This window comes from Scheffersomyces amazonensis (genome assembly GCF_036850825.1).
Source record: "Scheffersomyces amazonensis strain UFMG-HMD-26.3 chromosome Unknown RJT21scaffold_6, whole genome shotgun sequence".
NCBI lineage: Eukaryota > Fungi > Ascomycota > Pichiomycetes > Serinales > Debaryomycetaceae > Scheffersomyces > Scheffersomyces amazonensis.
Window position 1 is genome coordinate 618,745 of NW_027042746.1, and position 21,347 is coordinate 640,091.

Sequence of the window (21,347 nt, forward strand, 5' to 3'; positions counted from 1 at the left end):
TTTTGTAATCCATCACTAATTACCTAAAGGGTACACGCGCAGCTTAGATATGGTTGCAAATGACTTAAAACGTACATTATATAAATACTAGTATAAAGAGAAAAAAACGTATCACACTAAATCTGTTGATAATTAATAGGGTCTAATATCCAAAGGAATAATCACCAGCAACCCATCTATTAACCATATCTAAAGCAGCAGCTGGTTGATCATATGGTACCATATGACCGGCATCATAAACTCTTAAGAAAGTAAACTTCTTATAATTCTTAACTTCACCAGCTAATTTATTTTCAGCAGTATACCATGGTTTTAAAGCTTGGGATTCAAATGATTCATGATCTTCATAATCTAAAGCATCTGACCATGCATGATTACCTAACCAATTACAAATATAATCCTTATCTCCAGCATATAATAAGACTGGAACACCCTTTTCAATTAATTCAGCAACATATTGTTGATGTGGTTTAGCTTCATCACCACTGAATATAAAATTCCTATAAACAGTATCATCACAACCAGTAAAAATATCAATATTTGATGCTCCAACAGCTTCTTTAACATAATCAAGATTTAAATAATCATCCGTATAATCCATTCCAGTATAACAATTACCACCTGCATCAGCACATGGAACTCTGATATCATATGGATTTAATCCAGTTTGAGCGTATGGTTGAAATAATTTAGTATCACAATAAAATTGAGCGGCAATACATGTTAAAGCAGTTTGAAATTTATAACATATTTCTCCTAAAACTTTACACTTTGGATAATCTTTTTCTAATTGTTCACATTGTTCTTCTTCTAAAACTGGTTTATAACCACCTTCACCACATGCCATTGGTTTATAAGAAGCAGCTTGAATAACTGGATCAGTGATACCATTACCAATTAAAACAGATGTTAAATCAAAACTTCTATCAGCACGATTAATAATTTCAGAAGCAAATTTTGGAATATAATGACCAGCATAAGATTCACCAGCAATATGGAATTTATTTGAAATAAATTGAGGGAATTTTTGAAAGAATAATTCTAAAAATACAAATACATCTTTACCAGCAGTAGCAGTATCACCAACTTGTTCACCACCAGTGTATGAATATCCAACACCAACTGGTTGATCTAAGAAAATAACTGAAGCATTAGAATTCCATGAATATGGATTATAAACAGGTTGTAAAGTAGCATTAATTGAACTTGGACCCAATTCAAAAAATAATCCAGTAGAAGAAGAACAACCTGGACCACCATTTAACCATAAAATAATAGGATCATTCTTTGGATCATTTCTTGATTCAAAAAACCAATAGAAGAAATGTTTATCTAAGCTATCAACATCTAAATAACCAGTATATTGATTAACAGTATCTAAACCTAATACTTCTGGATTGGTTTTCTTAGTTCTTAAGGAATAACCATTAAACTTCTCATTAGATAAGGATTCAAATTGTTGAGAAGAACTTTCAAATATCTTAGAAACATCCTTTAATCTATTAGTAATTTGACTAGCTTTTGAATTATATTCTTCAACTTTCTTCTTTAAAGCTTTAGAACCTAATCTAGCTTCCATATCTTTCCAAGCAGCTCTAACTTCTGGAGTTAAAGCTTCTTTAGCTCCACCAAGTGATTGTGCCAATTGATCAAAAATGTTAGTTGGTTCAACTTCTTCACCAATAACAACAACATTATCATCAATTATTTGTTGTTTAAACCAAGCATTAATTGATAAAGCATTAGTTGTAGCTAAACAAGTAGCTAATATATTAATTAAAGTACTAGTTTTCATACTTATAAACTAATTGTTACTAAAATTTGAAAAAGTAAAAACTTTATATAAAATGTTAAGACTCAATTGTTAAGAAAAAGCCCCTTATTTATAGTTTTAAAGAAAACTGTAACGGTTATCTGTACCTTCGTATATCAGTCTATGTTTAGAATGCACATCGGGCGGGATATCGGCCCTTGTACGTAAATGGCTCTATCTCCCTGAGAGGTGAAGTAAGTGCGACATTTTGTGATATCAGCGACACTAACGACACTAACGACACTCACTAGCGACACTCACTAGCGACACTATCCGCGACACTATCCGCGACACTAGCCGCGACACTAGCCGCGACACTAGCCGCGACATATACCGTAACTGAAATGTCAGAAAAACAAAAAATCAATAAAAGGTGAGAAATCGCGACATTTTTTTGAAGTAGCGAAATATCAACTTTGAATATTCGAAGGATATTTCAAATAAACAATTAGTGGAAATCTCCAAGTATTAGTAAAACCAAATCATGACAAATGTATCAGGACTTGTTCCTATAACTGTTACTTCAAGGTATACTACGGCCAATGTATCACAAAATGGAAATGAATCAAATGGATATATTAGTACCGCGTATAGTGGATATGGATATATGGCACCAATAGGGTATGGACATCGAGGAGTTGAAGATATTAATAGAGTTATAATGTCATTAAAATCAGGTATTGATTCAGAAGTTAAATGGGCATTAAGTACTTTAACAAGAATATCTTTACTGGGTAATTTAAGTTTAGAAAGTTCACCATTTATAGGTCAAGAATTAATTAAATATTTTATTAAACCATATCAATTATTTGTGGAGAAGAAATTTAATAAAGTTAAACAAGATCATATTGGTTTTAGTTTAGATTCTTTATTAACATTAAGAAATCTGGTACAAGATTTACATAATCAACAATGGTTAGCAGAAGTTAAAACTTTTAAGAAAAGTATTATTGAAGTAATTAAATTTCTTTCAAATTGGTTTTATAATGGTACTTATCATTCATATTCTCTTAGTCAATATGATAATCAATTTAAAGAAGCATTTTTATATGTTCTTGATTTACTTGAACCATTATCATGTTATTATATTGATAATACTAAACATGATCCATTATTTAATTTATTATTTTCAATAGTAACTTTAACTACTGATAAAACTATTTTAATTAGTGTATTAAAGTCATTAAGTCATTTATTAATTATTCGTGATAAAAATTTTAAGTTTGAACAAATAGAAGATGATGTAGGTGATGATCATGATGCACATCTTCATGAAGAAGAAACCAAAGAAATAGATTTAATTCCTAATAATTGTATTGATTCAATTACAACTACTCAACTTGAAAGTTTAATAAATAAATTGTTAATAAGTGATAATGAATTAAATTTTGCAATTTTGGACTTTATTAAAAATTATTTACATTCAGAAGCTTTACATCCAGATTATCCAAATTCAGTAAGAGATTCTCAAATTCATAGATTGAATCTTTTATTAGAAATAAATACTACTAAATCAAATTATCATACATTAGTTAAACAATTACCATTATTATTATTAGCTAATTTACCTTTAAATGATCCATCTAATATTAAACCAATTCCTCAATTAAATTTAACTAAAAGATCTCAATTTTCAGGAGTTCCAACGACTTTACCAGAATTAACTCCTGATTTATATGCTATTATAGTTAGATTTCCTGAACCTTTAAGAGCAACTACTTGGTTACGTTGTTGTTATGAACCATTTGCTCATACTCGTATAAATTCAACTTCAAATAATAATGATTCAAATAGTATTGTTGTTCCAGGAGAAGTCACTCAAATTTCATTATGGAAAGCTTATGAAAGTCAATTCCAAGAAATTTGGGATACTTCTGATGGTAAAACTGCTAGTTCAGAATATAAACCATTATTACCAGCAGTTGATTTTATTAAGAATGTATCTCGTGCATTCCCTAATTCAGAAGCTATGGTTGTAAACTTAGATCAACAAGAAGGTGATGCACCACCTAAAAAGAAATTTATTATTAAAGGTATTCAACCAAGACAATTTTCAGTCAGTATTGAAGTTGGAAATTATGAAGCTTTAAAGCCTCCTCCTATAAGTTCTACAAATCCTGAAGAAAATTATAAATTACCAATTGGTCATATTGATTCAGAAAAATTTAATCATTCTTTAAATGCTTTAACCGAATCTATTATATCCGATGGTCCAAGATTAAGTAAGAATATGGATTCTGTTAATGTTCTTAACTTAATAAGTTATGAATTATTAGATTATATTCTTACTGAAGTCTTAGAAGTTCAAGGAAATGCCAAAGCAGAAAATATCTTTAGATTGTATAATAACCATTGGTTACCTGATCTTGTCTATGCCAATCCTACTTTGTTGGATAGTGGACTTTTCAATCCTAAATGGTTAAAGTATTTCTTCTAAATGTAATAGATTTGTAATATATATATAAATATTGATTGTAACTTTTTTGACTATAATTCAAATTGATGCATGGCGATATAGAATTCTGCTATATGATAATAGTAATTTTACGATATAAATAGCTTATTTTTAATTAGAGAAGTTTATCATTCTACACTACTGTACATATGAGGCATTGCTGTTCATAAATAAATTATATAGACACCTTTTATTTGTATTTGTATTTGTATTTGTATTTGTATTTGTATTGTATTTGATTGTATTTAATTGAAGTCGTAGTCATTTTACATTATTGTGTGCAGCGCACACCCTTTTTTTATATTGGTTGTATGATTTTTTTGGTATGGGCTTTGAACTATCAATTGACATCGCAAGTGTTTAACAACTAGCCATAATAAATTCAAGTTAATATGTCTGATAAACTTCCATTCAGTGTACGTGCTACTGATGTCATCCACAGAGTCTCCGTTTTAGGATTAGTTGGTATTTGTGTTGTTGGAATAGGTTCCATAACTTTTAATGTATATGCTAATTCCGATTTTGCTCCATGGAATAAAGATAAATTAAAATTCAATAAGGAAGAGTATCATAAGGCTCGTACAGAAGGTGCTGAAGCTGGTAATAAGGAATAATTTCAAAAGTAATATACATTCTTAATATTACTTAATATATTCTACTATTTCTTATCCTAATACTTTCCAATTCCAATTCCAATTTATTTGTACATAGAAGATATAATTGATTAAAATCATTATTTAAAATTATATTAAACATCACCTCTGACAATATACGTCATTATTACTATATAATGTCTTCCTAAATACTTTTTAATCATTACGCATGACTCTTCAGTTTTTTAGCTTCTGATTCGTCAACTTCTTGTAATTTTCGTTTATTCACCAGCTTAGATTTTGATTTCTTCTTCTTAATATCTTTACTATGAGTCAAACCTAAAACTTCACTAATATATCTATAATTAGTTTCATTAAATTTACTACTCTTTTCATTGTTCAATGGGTTGATTATAACTATATCATAATTAAAGTTAAATAGTTTATCACAAACAGGACATAGACTTTCATATGGAAGTTCCTTTGATGAAGTTTTAGATATTTCTTCCAATACTTTGTTAGACATTACACATCCACAAGGACGTAAATATGCATATGTTGCCTTAGAAGCCTTCAGTTCTTTAGTTACAGGACATTGAATTATCCATACCCCATCTTGATATATCCATTGAATTGTAACATCTATTAAATCCTTTAAAGAATTAATATGAGCAAATGCTGGATTAGGTAATGATTTATCTATTTTCCTTTTAATTATATATTCCAAGATCTTTTCTTTTATATAAAGTTTCCCCTTATAATCTCCTACTATAGGTACAATATGACCCTTTGTAGAATATAATGGTAATGAAGATATAGCACAAGTTGTTAGTAGTGTACTTTCATTTTCATTAAGTAATTCTTGCCTTGATTCTAAATTCCGAAGCAGTGAATGCAACGATAAGATATCTTGACGCTTAGCAATAGTCCCTCCATCATTCCCCATTTGGTAGTATTTTATATATTTTATATATTTTGTTTTTGATCGTATAAGTATTATAATAGAATTGCAAAATTACTTACTCCAATTCATCTCCCCCTACCAAAAAAAAAAGAGTTCCCACTAAAAAAAATTATATACATATATCGTCGATATCGCAGAAACATACTGACAAGTACCGACAGTATAGAAGTTAAATCATGTCGGCTACACCATCTAATAAGGTAGATTTAGCAAGTCTTGCACCTCAACAATTGGTAGAATTTAGAAAATCCATTGATCAAGAAATAAATCATTTTACTCAATCATTACAAGCTTTACAAACAGCACAATCTAAATTAAAAGATTGTATAACTAGTGTAGATAATTTAGAGAAATCTAAAACTGAAAATTTATTAGTTCCATTAACAAGTTCATTGTATTTACCTGGTAAATCTATAAAGAAAAATGAGTATTTAGTTGATATAGGTACTGGTTACTTTGTGGAAAAGCTGGCTAATGATGCAAAGAAGGTTTATGATTATAAAGTTAAAAGATTAGATGAAGATTCTAAAAAATTAAAGGAAATATTAGTACAAAAGAATGAATTATTAAATACTGTTAATTTAGTATTAAGAAAGAAAATGATTGAAATAGAAAGTCAACAACAAAGTCAGGGTCAAAAAGTATAAATAGATAGATATTCGTAAATCATTAACTTCTGCATTCTTTACTAATCTGTATATATATATATTAATAGAATACATTATTCATCTAATGGTTCATAATGCTTATTGTAAATAAAAGGTTCCAGAAATATAGTTTTAAGATTCCTTATCTTGGTGGCCCCCATTCCAGAAATATTGGTTATATTATCACTATTACAACTTTTAGTAACTATTTCTTTTACCGATCCATAATTAGCTAACAAATTAGATACATCTGTTTTATTCACTGATCTAATCCCAGTAAATGCTTCAACTACACATGATTTATAATCAGTACCTCTTATCCCTTGTATACCTTGTTTAGTACGAGCTGGAGCATTATCTAATTGTTTTGAGAAAGCAATATAATTTCCAGCTTCTTCAAATGACCATGCTAATACCATAGACAAATCATGTTTTATAGCAAAATCGGTTAAATTTCGGATTTGATCTTGAGGACTTTCTATATCTACTACCACTAATAATATCCTTAATGCTCTATCATTACGCGTATTAGCACTTGAAGATCCTCGATTTAATCTCTTAACTCTCAGCCATAGATATTCTGGTTTAAGTTTATGATACTTAATTGATAAGAATAATATTTGAAACGTTGGATTTATAAAGTAATCACATAGTATTTCTTTATCGAATTCATATCCAACTGTTTTAAGAAGTGAGTCAGTAAATAATGGATTACCTTTTTGCGATGGTCCTACCAACACTTTAGCTGTCTTAGTAACATTACCAGCCAGCCGAGAATTCCTGACTGTAGTTTGGCCTCCTGGTGTTGGAGATCTCGATGCAGATATTGGAGATATTGGATTTCCAGTAGTTTCACTTAACGTTGCTCTTAGAAAGTCTCGATTCAGTTTTGGTCCAGTAGTACTTATATTAGTAGGCCTTGTTGTTGTAACTGATATTGAATCAGTATTTGTAGATGTGATTCGAGTATTGGATTGCTGTGGCACCTGAGTTTCCAAAGCTGAGGGCTCTTTGGCTATATGAGATGGGTTTGATGAGCTTGAGTTAGAGTTAGAGTTAGAGCTATTCTCTTCAGGTAAAGTACCATATTGCTCTCTCATACGCTGTACACCAGCTAAAATACTAGCAAACGACGTGGAATCCACTTGACTGTCCTTGTTACCTCCCTCTTCGCTCATGGTCCAACTTCATATGGTTCTGGCAAGATTGTTCTATAATAAACTGGGGTCTTTGATATTCCATTTTTTTGTACGCGCGATCCTTATAATTGCAAAATATTATAGCCCAGATTTAATAAATACAAGCATGGACACAATAAGAGTAGTATATTTAAATTTTATAGTTTTTTCCTGTGAGCTGTGCTTCAGTTTTAATTCTTGCACCATTTGTACTAGAATCGCCATTTTAGAGTACAAATTTGGAGTCGAATCATTATTGGTAACATTGTGTCTCAATGACCTCTCAGTTCATTTTTACATGTCATTTATATACCCGATTAATGAGTCATATTCAATGGCAATCTGTACTATAAGAATGGAACCACAAATTCCTAGGAGTATACTACTTTGTAATTAGGAAAAAAGTCTCCCGGTTGCGGAGCCTGTATCGGCGCACAGCACATAGATAAGAACAAATATAAATATGGGGTAATAAATATTTTTAAAGAAGTTGTAAGTCAATTCACTGAGAAATCATCAATTAGAAGTAACAACACTATGGCAACTTATTCAGAGAATAATTTTAATACACAGCATTATGATGACTCAAGACCGAATTACCCTCAATCATTCTATAATGAGTTAATAAAATATCATGAATCTGGGGGTAGTGAAGATACAAAAGATGCAAAATTTGAACGAGCTATTGATGTTGGCTGTGGTTCAGGGTTTGTATCCTATAAATTATTAGAACTGTTTAAATCTGTCTATGGAATTGATCCATCTTCAGCAATGATCCAACAATGTAATGATAAAAGAGGAAATCATTCGAATATTACATTTGAAATCGGATATGCTGAAAATTATCCTTCTATCATTAAAGAGAATTCAATTGATTTGATTACTGGAGCTGAATGCTGTCATTGGGTAGATCACCCCAAATTCTTTAAAGAATCAGCCAGAGTTCTCAAGCAAGGTGGTACTTTAGCATATTGGTTCTATAAGGATCCGGTTTTTATAGGTTATCCTAGAGCTAATGAAATTTATGTAAATTATACATACAATTCATCGTTTGATTTAAATCCTAAAGATGAATTTGAAAGGTATATGGGTCCATACTATCAACAACCAGGTCATGATTTTTTAAGAACTTTATTAAAAGAAATTGAAGTTCCTCAAGAATTATTTTATGATGTCATTAGAAATGAATATATTTCAGAAAGAGATGGTGCACCCAGTGATTATTCTCAAGGAGCTGTAGAAAAGACTCCCCTATTCATTCATAAGAGAATCACTTTAAAATGGTTTTTGAATTATGTCAAGAGTTGGAGTGCATATCATAGTTGGATGAAAGATCATGGTCATAAATATAATATTGCTGAGAGATTTGTAGATGAATTAAAGCTGGAATTAGGATGGACTGATGATACTGTACTAGATGTAGTATGGGACACGGTATATACATTTGCCAGAAAGAAATAAACATATGATTAGAACAAATAGATAAATCTAAGCTATAGATAGAACTGAAGATTAATTAATTTAAATAAAATAAAATAAAATAAATAGAATATGTAAGAATTGAACAGTCAGTTAAAGGAATCGTGTATATATGTCTAAACCTTTTCATGGATCTTAACTTCTGTATCAGAATCTTTTTCTCCACTTTCTTCACTCAAAACCACTCCATCAATATAATTAATTGGTGCATCAACTTCAACGGTCTTACAAGGACCATGGTAGATTTTATGAGCGTAGACATAGTAATAAATCAAAGAAAGAATGAAAACACTTGGTGTAATAACACAAGTATAATTCATGGTATCTTTAGTAACACCAATTTCAGCAGGGAACATCACCATGACGACAGTATATACAATAAATGTAGTAGAGACCCAACCAATTAAGGGAGAAAATACTGGACCCAAGTAGAATTTTCCTGGTTTGAATTTATGTCTACCAGTTGTTAATCTAAGGAAAGTTGGAGTACCCCAGGCAATATAATTACCAGCAATGTATAAAGTAAAAAGAGCATTGGCAGCAACAGGTCCAATGAGGACAAGCAATCCAATAATAATGGCCATTATACCACCGAACCAAACTGCATTGATTGGAACATATAATGTGGTGTTAACTTTCTTAATCCAACGAGAAAATGGTAATCCATTATCTCTTGAGAAAGCCCAAATTTGTCTTGAAATAGCCGTAAGAATAGAAGCTCCCATAAGGAATTGAGCAAAAGCCATAAGAGCCATGAAAGCCATAGCCCATTTCTTGCCTAATACATCAAAGATGATTTGAGCCATTGGGAAACCAAAAGGAGTTCCTAAAAGATGACCTTCAATATCATCAGTTTGAACACAGAAGAATGTAATAATAAGAATAATAGTACCAATTGAACCACAAGCAGTGATTGAACCTAAAATACCGATTGGAATGACTTTTTCAGCATCTTTAACTTCTTCTGACATATGGATAACAGAATCAAAAGCACCAATTGTCCAAATAGCAGGTAACCAAGCAGCACTTAATTGGGTCCAACCCATTGGCCAATTGGAGAGGTTATCGAATGTACCAAAAACGTAAGAGGCTGATTTAAAGTTACCTCTTGCTCCAATTGGCATAGCAATGACGAATAAAACAATAACAAATAAATTAACAATAATTGAAGTTGTTTGTAAATGAGCACAGTTTTTAGATGAAAAACAAGTGATACCAATATGAGCAAGAACACAAGCAACAAAAATACCATAAGTTTTAGCTGGAGTAATTTCAAAATCACCATCCTTTGAAATGACTACAATAGATAATATTTCTTGAGCAAAACCATAGTCGACGGAACATAAAGCACCAATCAATGCAATAGAGTTGGTATTACCAATAAGATAAGAAATGACAGTCTTAAATTTTGGTGGGGCGTAGTAATTAGTCCAATAATATAAACCACCAGAAGTTGGAATAGATGAACCATTTTCAGACATTGAAATACCAATAGTTAAAATTAAAAGCGAAGATATAACCCAACCCCAAAGACAACCAGCTGGACCAGCAACAAGACCTTGAGCTAAAATAGAAGCAATAGAAGGAAGTAAACCCATAATTGAGAAAGCAACACCAAAACATTGAAGGGTTGAAAAATGACGTTTTAATTCTGGTTTATAACCGATTTGAGCCAATAATTCTTCATCACTGTTGGAGAAGATAGCTTCGATATGAGGTTCTTCAACATTTTGAATATTATTGTAAAATTTCTTGTTGGAGGTTACTTGCTCCAAGATTTGCTCATTGGAGAGAACTGCACGTAACTCCGACATGATATATAAGATGATTTATATTTAATTAATCAGTCAAAGATATTCAAATGGAAATAGAAAAGGAAAGTACCCCAGTATTTATAAAGGCTTTTAAATTAATAAATTAATTAGAATGAATATTGGATCAAAGATTTAAATTAAGATGATAGAAGATGTAGATACTTTTGATATAGATATGAAATCTGATTTAGTGCAAATTATCCGCTTGTGCTGATAGTGATATAATTAGGGTTATAAATTATCGATAATAATAAAAAATAATTATTATTATCTGATGTGGTGTATATATATAAATATAGATAAGTTAAAACGGTGTAAACGGATTATCAAATGAGCAACTGTTGGTATTGGTTAGAGCTTTAAAGATTTTTACTCTTCGATTTTGCAATAATAAACTTTTTAAGATAAGAGGGGGTAAGATAATTTAGGGTAAGCGCGCGTTAAGCCTTACTCTATTGGGCAATGATAAGAGTTTGATTTCTTTTCTCGCCTTTAAAGGAGAAGCCTTAAGCCACCTAAAAATATCAGGAACAACGTGAAAGAGTTTCGAAATATAGGTGGTTAGTATCCGAAACAAAAATTATTAACAATAAGAATGGTTATGATCAGATTTAGCTTGTATATATTTATAAATTAACAATGATGATTATCAGATTGCCGCAATTTGAATCTGATTAGTCACGTATGAAATAGAATTATCAGACATTCATAATGAATTTTACTACATGTAAATGAGGAGAATACTAGCTCAGCCATTGGCAAACTTTACTATCTTACTATCTCTTTCTACAATAGGCAGGAATCTCTTTTAAATTTCTTTGCAGTATTACAGATCTTAATGCCAATGCAATAATACTCTTATCAAACATTTGGCTTTACTCTTTGTAGTAAAAGAATATACGATTCACTTTTAAAGTTGCTTCTTTTATTTGACTTTGAGTCGAATAGACTTTAACTATAATACTCCACCCTACTTTCTCCAATATTTTGCTGCACATTAAGGTCTTCCGAGGCTTTTACCCAATTAGGAGATGAAAATTCTACACATGAGTCTCGATCATTCCTCTATTATACTATATTCTGACTGACCGTTGTATATACTATCGTTTTATGTATATACTATCGTCGAATATACTATGTACCAAAAGCATAATATTTAAAGTTATATAAAAGATTATTAGGGCTCTTACCCTAACATCTGGTGAATGCGCGTGACTCTTTAATAAGTAGTCAAGAATTTGGTAGTGTACTTTGGAGAAATGTACATCTCGCTTGACGAAAATTTTATAACGAGTTCAAATAAATGTGAATTTTTCAGCTAAGCTTATGATAGTTCCTTTTCTTTTTCTTTAGTTATAATCTATAGTTAATCAAAATGGCTACGTATGTACCATATAATATCATTATGATCATTCATAATGAGTATTAAACATCATCTTTACTAGCAATTGTCATCTCAGCTAAATTTCTGATTGGGCTGAAGATGTATGGTTCAATGTAAGATGGTTGAATATATTATAAGGATGGAGATAACCTTTTGAAGTTTCAAGATCCTTTTCTTAGTTTCGGCTAAGGTATAGAGGTTATTGCTGGCATGTTTCTAACATACTTGCATTTTCCTTTGTTATATAAATACTTAATGTATTTATCTCTCATACATTGTATGAGGTTTTGTCAGTTGTCAAACACTTGGATTCTATTTGACTCTGATTAAATTGTATTTGCCAAGGGAAAGTCAGATTGTCTTGCAGCTGAATTATATTCATCTATCTTTCGTTTAATTACGCCGATGCCTGATATATCTGTTTTCTTCTGTGCATTATATATTAAGAACGTTTCCAAGATTTTGAAAAATTTCATTGAAATTTATTTAATATTCTTGTGAAGGATAATGTGAAGTTGGAATGAGCGTGGCTGTTCAGTTCCAATTCTTCATTTATATGGCTTTTCCGGTCTATAAGACATTATCTAGTTCTTAATGTTTAATAAATTACCAGAGAGAACAAGTTATTAATCTTGTTATTGTAAATTGCTAGCAATATATTGATGGTTTAATTACCAATTTTTTTGAGTTATTTACTAACTATTTTTTTAGTACTTTAAAACCAGAAACTTTAGTTAAAAAGTCCAAGGCTGATCAAAAGACTGCCGAAGAACGTGCTGCCGCCAAGGTTGCTAGAAAAGCTGTATGTATTTTTTACTATCATGAAGATTTTTCAAAGTTTTGAAGTGTTTTAAATATATGCTTATTTTGAAGATGCAAAACAACCATCGAATACGACTAGCTTCGGCAATGTTGTCGTTCAATTAACCATCTTTCGGGTCTGAGTGAAATATTATATATTATGAAGGATGATAAAATTCATTACTATTGAAATTTCTTTACTGTTTGAATTTTGTAAAGATTATTTAATACTAACTAATTATCTTATAGGCTAACCAAGAAAAGAGAAAGGTTATCTTTGACAGAGCTGCTGCTTACCAAAAGGAATACACTGAAGCTGAAAGATCAGTTATTCAAGCTAAGAGAGATGCTAAAGCTGCTGGTTCTTACTATGTTGCTGCTCAACCAAAATTAGTTTTCATTGTTAGAATTAAGGGTATTAACAAGATCCCACCTAAGCCAAGAAAGGTTTTACAATTATTAAGATTAACTCAAATCAATGCTGGTGTTTTCGTTAGATTAACCAAGGCTACTTCTGAATTAATCAAATTAGCTGAACCATACATTGCTTACGGTTACCCATCTTTAGCTACCATTAGACACTTAGTTTACAAGAGAGGTTTCGGTAAGGTTAACAAGCAAAGAATTGCTTTATCTGACAATGCTGTTATTGAAGCTGCTTTAGGTAAATTCAACATCTTATCTATTGAAGATTTGATTCACGAAATTTACACTGTTGGTCCAAACTTCAAGCAAGTTAACAACTTCTTATGGCCATTCAAATTATCTAACCCTAACGGTGGTTTCAGAACTAGAAAGTTCGAACACTTTATCCAAGGGGGTGACACCGGTAACAGAGAAGAATTCATTAACGCTTTAGTTAAACAAATGAACTAAGTTAATTGTCGTTATTGATTTCTTTTTATTTACATTACCTTTTGTTTATTAGAATTAGTTTTTTATAATTCTTTTCTAATCCTAACTAACATTCTTGTATTGGAAACCGGTTGTATTTAAAAAAGAATATTTTCTTGTATAATAATAAATATCCTTATTTTTAATATAATTATGTTTTCATTTCTTTATTTTAATTAATTATTTTTGTATATTATAGGTCAGGTTATTTAATGAAAAAGAATTAAATTATAAGTCATAAATTATAAATTATAAATTATAAATTATAAATACCAATCTTGTATTGTATAAATTAAATATTCTAACCATTCTATCTCTTTCCACCATTGGAATGTGGATTGTAAACCAAATAATGGATCACCATAATTATCATAAACATATTCTAATTGTTGATTCTTTGAACTTAATGAAGTAATGAACCATAATGTTACATATAATACAAATTGTAAACCATTTAATAATATTATAGTAGTTAAAATTAATGTTATAATATTAATAACTACTAACCCCCAATTACGTTGTTGTTTCCGATATTTAAAGAAATTATAATATTGCTTTATAAATGGTAAATTTAATATAATTGAATCAATTTTATTTTCAATTTTAAACTTATTTTGAACATTACTTATTAATCTATCATTTTCATTTAAATTTTTAATTAATTCATTCATTTGCAATTTATTTACCGACTGTTGATTCTTCAATTCTTTAATTTCCTTTTGATATTGGTTACATAATTGTTGTAAACTTTTTATATTACCATCTTTATCCTTTATTCGATTCAATAAATCATTAGTATTTCTTTGTTCTGGTCGTTTACGAAGTTGTTGTTCTATATTATGGACATGCTTATTTATGGTCTGAAGTTCATCATCTAACTCTCGTATCCTTCTATCTTTAATTTCCAAACTTAATTGTAGACTACTAATCTCTGTAGTTAATCTTTGAATTTCAGTATTCTTCTCTTGAAGTTTTAAATGATTTACTTCGGGTGGAGGGGTATTCAATTGTTGTTTTTGGAAAGAGAACCGGCTCTGTTCATTTTCAACATTGTTATTATTATTAACTTTATACTTACTATTTACATCATGAATATTAATGTTATTATTACTATTATTAATATTATTAATATTATTATTATCGGTTGATTTGTTAACAATGATTCTTACAGCTCCAGGAGATATCTGAAAACGAGTTTGAAGAAATATTTCAAATCTATCAAAATGGACCATTTTCAAAAGAAATTCCTTTAATTGATTGCGGTGCAATTTCATCAGGGGTGACGTTTGAATCATATTTCGTAGCAATTTCAATTCATCATCTGTTAATAATTGTTTAATCAGTAATACACTTTCAAGTTTTTCAATGATCTTTACTAATTGAGCTATATAGATATATTCATTGTCATTGAGAGATGTACCAGTACTTTTAGGATTCACGCATTCCCAACCAGTACTTAGTAACTCCTCTATTGAGTCACTTGAACTACTCATTAGTACTCTATGTGATTTGTGATTTGTGATCTGTGTTTAGTTTACGTTGACATTTGGTATTTGATAATGTAAACAAAAAATACGCTACGCGGCTATCAGCTGCGATGGGTCGGTCCTTTTTTTCTCTCTCTATCGCTATATTAACTATACAAATTTTATGTACTGTTTATATGATCTGGGCTATATTATTAGAATGGCTTGGATCTTCTAATTTAGTAGGAGTTCCATTGAGAACACCATTGTCTGGTTCGGAAATTTGAGTGTTTGTGTGTCCATTTTCTGGTTCAGGAATGGGAATGGGAATGGAAGTGGAAGTGGAAGTGGAAGTGGAGCTAACATCAACTTGAGATTCAGATTTATTCCCATTTTCAATAGGAATCTGAGATTCTTCCAGTTGTTGTTTGCTTATAGGATGGTCTTCTTGTACTGCTACTTCTTTCACAAACTCATCATCAATTCTACTTTCAGCTTGTACCTGTTCCCTACTAGACGTAGAGGTAGCCACCTCTATGATTTTTTCTTCTATATTGAGCTCTTGTGCGACTACTGGCTCATCTACTTGTGGTTGATCTTCAGTAACAGTTTCTATCTTCGATTTCTCTGTCTGTATCTTTAACTCTTCTTCCTTCAACTTCAACTCCAATTTCTTTTCCTCCTCCAATTTTTCTGCCTCTATTTTCAACTTTTCAGCAGTTTTAATCTTGTCATATTCACATCCATAAACTCTAACCTTTTCAAGTATATTCGCAAATACATCATCTAAATAAATTCCACATCCATAGACACATCTTAATATAAACATAAGTTTATCTAACCTTTTAGCCAATGAAATATCTTTATCATTAATAATTTGTAATATCTTCTCTTCAAGAGAATGTTTATGTTGTTCAAGATTTTCTATGACTTCATCTAATACTTTAGATTCATTTGAAGGATGAATTTTTAATGATAAAAATTCTTGTTTAATTTCATAACATTTAGTTAAAGTTACTTGATTACTTAAAAAAGAATCAGTAGAATTCTTAGAATCAATTAATTTACATAATGGACATGTATAAGTATCATCTTCAGAATTACTTACTTGTTCACCAACACACAGAATATGATACCATTCATTACATTTATCACATTCAACCATAGTACCAAATTCATATTCTCGACATAAACAATAAAATTTAATACTTGTATCATCTGATTCTTCATCAGTACAAAATTTAGTCACAAATGATGATGAATTTTCATATTTATCCTCTTCTGAAAGACTAAATTCTGATTTATAAAGAAATTGATATAATTTTTCAATTAATTTTGAATTAATTGTTAATCTATTATTAAGATGATCTAAATTAACATCTTTACTAAGAGTAGTTATAATTTTAATATCAGAAAGTTTCTTCCATAAATCATTAATAAATTCTTCAGTTTTTAAAAGTTCTGATATTAATATTTTATCATTAAATTTTAATTCACTTTCATTAATTAAATTATGCATTTGTTTACCATCAGCATAAGTAATTGATATATTAGAATTTTTAAATTCATTAAATTGACTTATTAATTTGGAATATATATGTAATTTTGAAAGTTCAATATAATTTTCCATACTAATAAATAATTTTTCAGTTCGAAATCTTTCAGCAATAAATTTTAATTTATCCATATTAAAATTCTCCACATAATCAATGTTTAAGAATTCGGTACATTCTTGTTCAAATTCTTCACTATTATTAACTATAATTTCCATATCTTTAATCATATTAATATCTTCCTTTGATAAAATTGATAAACCTTCTTCAAAGAATTGTTTAAGTTTTTCAATAGTAAATACTTCCTTTTTATCAGATAATGGATCTATACCCTTTTGAATTATACTATAAGTTTTAACCCAATTTAATCGATCTCTAATTCTAGTTATAAATGTAAGTGAAGGGATATTAATTCCAAAACTTTCACCTAAACTAATTAAATCATCAAATTCTTGAATTGGTCTATTCTTTTTAGATAATAATGTTCGACAAGCTTTATCGAAATTTTCAATTTCCATTTTAAATTCAAGAATTTGATCAATTTCTGTACAAGAAAAATTTAAATTTGGAATTCTTTTAATTAATTCTAATAAATCATTTAATCCATTTGTTCTACGATATTCATTCCCACTTCTAATTCTTTGTTGATGTTTTATAGATAATAAATTTTGACATTCTTCAATAAATTCATTGGAAGATTTAATAAAATATCGAAGATTATCAATTTGTTTTTTAAATATATATAAACCTTCTGATTGACTTGATTGTTGAATTCCTAAAGGATTTAAAGAATTAGTTGATTCAATAGCTGAAAGAATTCTTTCCCCTTCATTTAATAAAGTTCGATAAGTCTTTAATGAAACATCAGAATTCTCTTTCATTAATTCAATATAATTTTTCATCCAACTTTGATGATCAATTGAATAATTTCCTAATAATTTAGCGAAATTTTTCAATTTTTCATCAGAATAATAAAGATATATTTCAAATGTAAAATTCTTTGGATCGAATTTATTGTCTTCATAATATTCAAGAAATGAATTCATTGTAAGATTTAAAGTATGTTTTGATTTATTATCAATTACAACTACTTTAGTAGGAAATGTATATCGAAGATCATCATCAGATATCATTTCATTATCAAAAATTTGAAATTGTTTTTCATCAATTAATACTTCTTTAATTTTCAATTTACGAATTTTTGATCGTAATTCAAGTTCTTGTTCTAATAAATTATCATAAATGGGACGAATTTTATTATAAATATCTGAATTAAATCCAATACTTTGACCAGAATCATAAATTTGAATTAAATTAATTAATAATTTAAATGTCAGAAAATTACATATAGTTGATTGATTTGATAACCAAGTTTCAGCTTCTAATGCATAATCTAACCAATTTTTGGTTGCAAAATTAACTTCTTCACTTAAACTAAATCCAAATGATACACAAGCTGAATAAGTTTTGGGTAATTTAATAATAAATTCTCCGGGTCTTTGTAAAGTTGTTGTAAATTTTATTCCTCTTTCTTTAAGTAATTTAGGGGTTATAAAGAATTCTTGATTATATTTAAGACATTTAGAATTAGACTGAGACTGACCAGATTTTAATTCAATTAATGATTGAAAATATTCATTAATATGAGGTAATCGAATATCCAGTATTGGATTAATCATATTTTCTAATGATATCATTAAATTATCATAATCTAAATATGGTGAATTAACTAAATATTTAGTTAATTCTTCAATATTCCAATTAATATTATTAATATTAATTCGAGAAATTTCTTGTTCATTAATTTCTTTAACTAATAATTGAAATTTTTCAAATTCCAGTTCAGGTATAAAATACCATCGCTTTACTGCTCCAAAGAAATGATAATTAATTGAATTAGTAAAATGATCTTCACATCTCCAATTATCAGTACTAAATGTCATTCCTATATTTAATCTTGTATTAACTAATTCTTTATTATTAAGATCAGAATCAGAGAAACATCCAAGTAATGAATTAGGTAATATTGGTAAATTATGTAAATTCCATGGTAATAATGCGGCTGAAACAATACTAGAGATATATTCAGGAGTATTAAAATAGGATGCTTCACTAGTCGAAGCATTAGAACTAGTATTTGTAGTTGTAGTGGTAGTGGTAGGTATAGTTGAAGTGTTTGTAGTTGTAGTATCAGTAGTTGTACTTGTACCGGTGGTTGTACCTTGTCCACCAATCTTAATATTAGCATTTATTGCTTTATTAGTAGAATTAATAAGACTAAGATTATGACAACTATTCTTATATTTAGGTACATCATCTCCAAGTTGAACAAAGGCTGATCCATTAATATAACTAGGAATATCTACTCCACTTTCTAATTCTAATCCATTATTACCTAATGGATGAATCTCTTCATTATTAATGAATTTCCAATATAATTTTTCAAATGAATCAATATCAATAGCTTTTCTTTCTGCATCATGAACATAACCATTAGAAATTGAATTCTTATAATATCCATTAGGTGAAGCATTGAATTTCTCACCATGATGTTCTAGAATAAATTCTTGAAATTTTAAATCCTTTTCCATAAATTGTCTTAATGTATAAAATGATGAATTAACACTAGATTTCATTCTTGATTTATCTTCTAATACTGATTGATTATCAATCATAAATTTTAATGCTCGATCCATTTGAGATTGTGGTAAGATAGGAGTTTCAATATTATCAGTAAATTTACGAGATTTCTTTCCTTGATTAATATCTTGTTCACTAGGTTTAATTACAAATGTATTGAGTGGTTTAACTTCTATTAAATGAGGAGCATTGATTAAAAATCCCTTAGAAGTTTTACTTCGAATTGATCGTTTGAATTCTTTGGCTGATCCAATAATCAATGGAGCACAAGATTTTGGTTTTGAGCTTGAGTTGGATTTGGATTTCTTGATATCATTAGAATATGATAAGTCTTCCTCTGCTGGACGTTTATTATTATCATTAACTACTACTGTTGTTGACTCCACCTTAGGTTGAGTTTCAGATTTAGTATGTTCTCGTTTATCTCGAAGATATAATTCATAAGGATATAGTATTCTTTGATAAGAAGATTTCAAAGAACTACTTAAACTAGTCATTATTTTACCTCTATAACCTAATTCACGACCGATTTGAGCCCATAGCTTTTTGGCTATAACTTCTTGAAATCCACCTCTTATTATTACTGATCGGAATAATTTATATAAATCCAATGGACGCTTATCAACCATAGGAAGTTTAGAAAGAAATGACGGTACTGGTTTACGAGGAGCTTCTGTTGCTGTTTCTGTTTGTGTTGCTGTTGCTGTTGCTGTTTCTGTTTGAGTTTCAATTTCAATTTCTGTCTCATTATCCTTTTCTTCTATTTTAACTTCTATATTTACTGAAGGAGATGGAGTATTTACATTTTGATTAGATTCTTCCTTAATTAGTGGAGTTTCTACTTGAGTAGTAGTTGATGGAGGAGGAGTATTAGTAGAAGTATTGATAGAAGTAGCATTATTTGTAGTTGTGGTGAGTGTTTCACCAGCACTTGTAGCCTTCGTTGAATGAGCATGTAAACAATGAAAATCAATTAACTCCTTCTGAAATTGTAGTCTACTAGTCAATTCATTTTTATTGGGATTATTCAATAACTTATTAGATTCAAACCAGAATAAATCTGAATTGATTTGAATTTTAGATTTTATTAAATTAGAATTGTCAGTATCCAGTAATTTGACTTTAATGGCTCCATATTTCTTTCCAGAATCTTCTTCAATAGTTTCAATAAACTTTATTGGATCTATACTATCATTTTCATTAAGATTAAAAGTTGGTATTTCAATATCTTTTTCTTGTTCAATATTTGGAATAGATTCTACTATAGATATTTTAGATGGTAAATTATAAAAATCCAATGGAATATTGGCTTTTGTTTTCAGTTGAGGAAATGTATAAGGATTATAATTTATTCCCGTTGCTTGACCATTAAATATGATTGGTTTATTATCTCTAGTGAATTGATTCATTCGTAAGTCAGGAAGTCCTGATGTGGTGAAAAATCTCGAAGTCTTTGGAAACTTTGATGTTTCTTGTTCTTCATTCATATTGGACGATATTGAAAATGTCAAACACAATGATAAATACAATTATAAAGGACAATGATAATTAATAATGACAAAGAGTATGGTATGTGCTATGGGAAAAAAAACTTGCTAACGATGGATGGGCATATACCCTAAGACTTTTTTAAGGATATTCGATCGTTTATATCCTTTATGTTAAT

At 29.3% G+C, this 21,347-nt stretch overlaps 11 protein-coding genes across 11 annotated transcripts; 5 read left to right on the forward strand and 6 right to left on the reverse strand. All coding sequences in view use genetic code 12, as the record gives it.

The window, feature by feature from the left end:
• Positions 1-58: 58 nt before the first annotated feature.
• On the reverse strand, positions 59-1,968 carry PRC3 (carboxypeptidase C). The gene has a single exon (XM_064882366.1). It carries the CDS (start codon positions 1,793-1,795, stop codon positions 143-145), a length of 1,653 nt encoding a protein of 550 aa, XP_064736806.1. The 5' UTR covers positions 1,796-1,968; the 3' UTR covers positions 59-142.
• Positions 1,969-2,243: 275 nt separating this feature from the next.
• RJT21DRAFT_122354 (uncharacterized protein) lies at positions 2,244-4,458 on the forward strand. Its single transcript, XM_064882367.1, has one exon. It carries the CDS (start codon positions 2,298-2,300, stop codon positions 4,248-4,250), a length of 1,953 nt encoding a protein of 650 aa, XP_064736807.1. The 5' UTR covers positions 2,244-2,297; the 3' UTR covers positions 4,251-4,458.
• Position 4,459: 1 nt separating this feature from the next.
• RJT21DRAFT_122355 (uncharacterized protein) lies at positions 4,460-5,023 on the forward strand. Its single transcript, XM_064882368.1, has one exon. The coding sequence runs from the start codon at positions 4,661-4,663 to the stop codon at positions 4,880-4,882; it is 222 nt and encodes a 73-aa protein (XP_064736808.1). The 5' UTR covers positions 4,460-4,660; the 3' UTR covers positions 4,883-5,023.
• Positions 4,984-5,886, reverse strand: RJT21DRAFT_50866 (uncharacterized protein). Its single transcript, XM_064884866.1, has one exon. It carries the CDS (start codon positions 5,805-5,807, stop codon positions 5,085-5,087), a length of 723 nt encoding a protein of 240 aa, XP_064736809.1. The 5' UTR covers positions 5,808-5,886; the 3' UTR covers positions 4,984-5,084.
• Position 5,887: 1 nt separating this feature from the next.
• On the forward strand, positions 5,888-6,509 carry GIM5 (Gim5p). Its single transcript, XM_064884867.1, has one exon. It carries the CDS (start codon positions 6,002-6,004, stop codon positions 6,470-6,472), a length of 471 nt encoding a protein of 156 aa, XP_064736810.1. The 5' UTR covers positions 5,888-6,001; the 3' UTR covers positions 6,473-6,509.
• An 18-nt stretch (positions 6,510-6,527) lies between these two features.
• Positions 6,528-7,653, reverse strand: RAD10 (Rad10p; the record flags this gene model as incomplete). The annotated part of the gene is made up of 2 exons (XM_064879885.1): positions 6,528-7,481; positions 7,557-7,653. The coding sequence occupies 2 exons, from the start codon at positions 7,648-7,650 to the stop codon at positions 6,547-6,549; spliced, it is 1,029 nt and encodes a 342-aa protein (XP_064736811.1). The 3' UTR covers positions 6,528-6,546.
• A 268-nt stretch (positions 7,654-7,921) lies between these two features.
• On the forward strand, positions 7,922-9,178 carry RJT21DRAFT_50869 (uncharacterized protein). The gene has a single exon (XM_064884868.1). The coding sequence runs from the start codon at positions 8,188-8,190 to the stop codon at positions 9,109-9,111; it is 924 nt and encodes a 307-aa protein (XP_064736812.1). The 5' UTR covers positions 7,922-8,187; the 3' UTR covers positions 9,112-9,178.
• Positions 9,179-9,245: 67 nt separating this feature from the next.
• On the reverse strand, positions 9,246-11,254 carry UGA4 (Uga4p; the record flags this gene model as incomplete). Its single annotated transcript, XM_064882908.1, has 1 exon — positions 9,246-11,254. The coding sequence occupies exon 1, from the start codon at positions 10,941-10,943 to the stop codon at positions 9,246-9,248; it is 1,698 nt and encodes a 565-aa protein (XP_064736813.1). The 5' UTR covers positions 10,944-11,254.
• Positions 11,255-12,291: 1,037 nt separating this feature from the next.
• RJT21DRAFT_122359 (60S ribosomal protein uL30) lies at positions 12,292-14,293 on the forward strand. Its single transcript, XM_064882369.1, has 3 exons — positions 12,292-12,326; positions 13,039-13,129; positions 13,378-14,293. The coding sequence occupies exons 1-3, from the start codon at positions 12,319-12,321 to the stop codon at positions 14,002-14,004; spliced, it is 726 nt and encodes a 241-aa protein (XP_064736814.1). The 5' UTR covers positions 12,292-12,318; the 3' UTR covers positions 14,005-14,293.
• RJT21DRAFT_122360 (uncharacterized protein) lies at positions 14,230-15,846 on the reverse strand. Its single transcript, XM_064882370.1, has one exon. The coding sequence runs from the start codon at positions 15,513-15,515 to the stop codon at positions 14,286-14,288; it is 1,230 nt and encodes a 409-aa protein (XP_064736815.1). The 5' UTR covers positions 15,516-15,846; the 3' UTR covers positions 14,230-14,285.
• RJT21DRAFT_131417 (uncharacterized protein) lies at positions 15,682-21,168 on the reverse strand (the record flags this gene model as incomplete). Its single annotated transcript, XM_064883056.1, has 3 exons — positions 15,682-16,377; positions 16,420-20,384; positions 20,607-21,168. 3 exons carry the CDS (start codon positions 21,166-21,168, stop codon positions 15,682-15,684), a joined length of 5,223 nt encoding a protein of 1,740 aa, XP_064736816.1.
• Between the last annotated feature and the right edge of the window lie 179 nt (positions 21,169-21,347).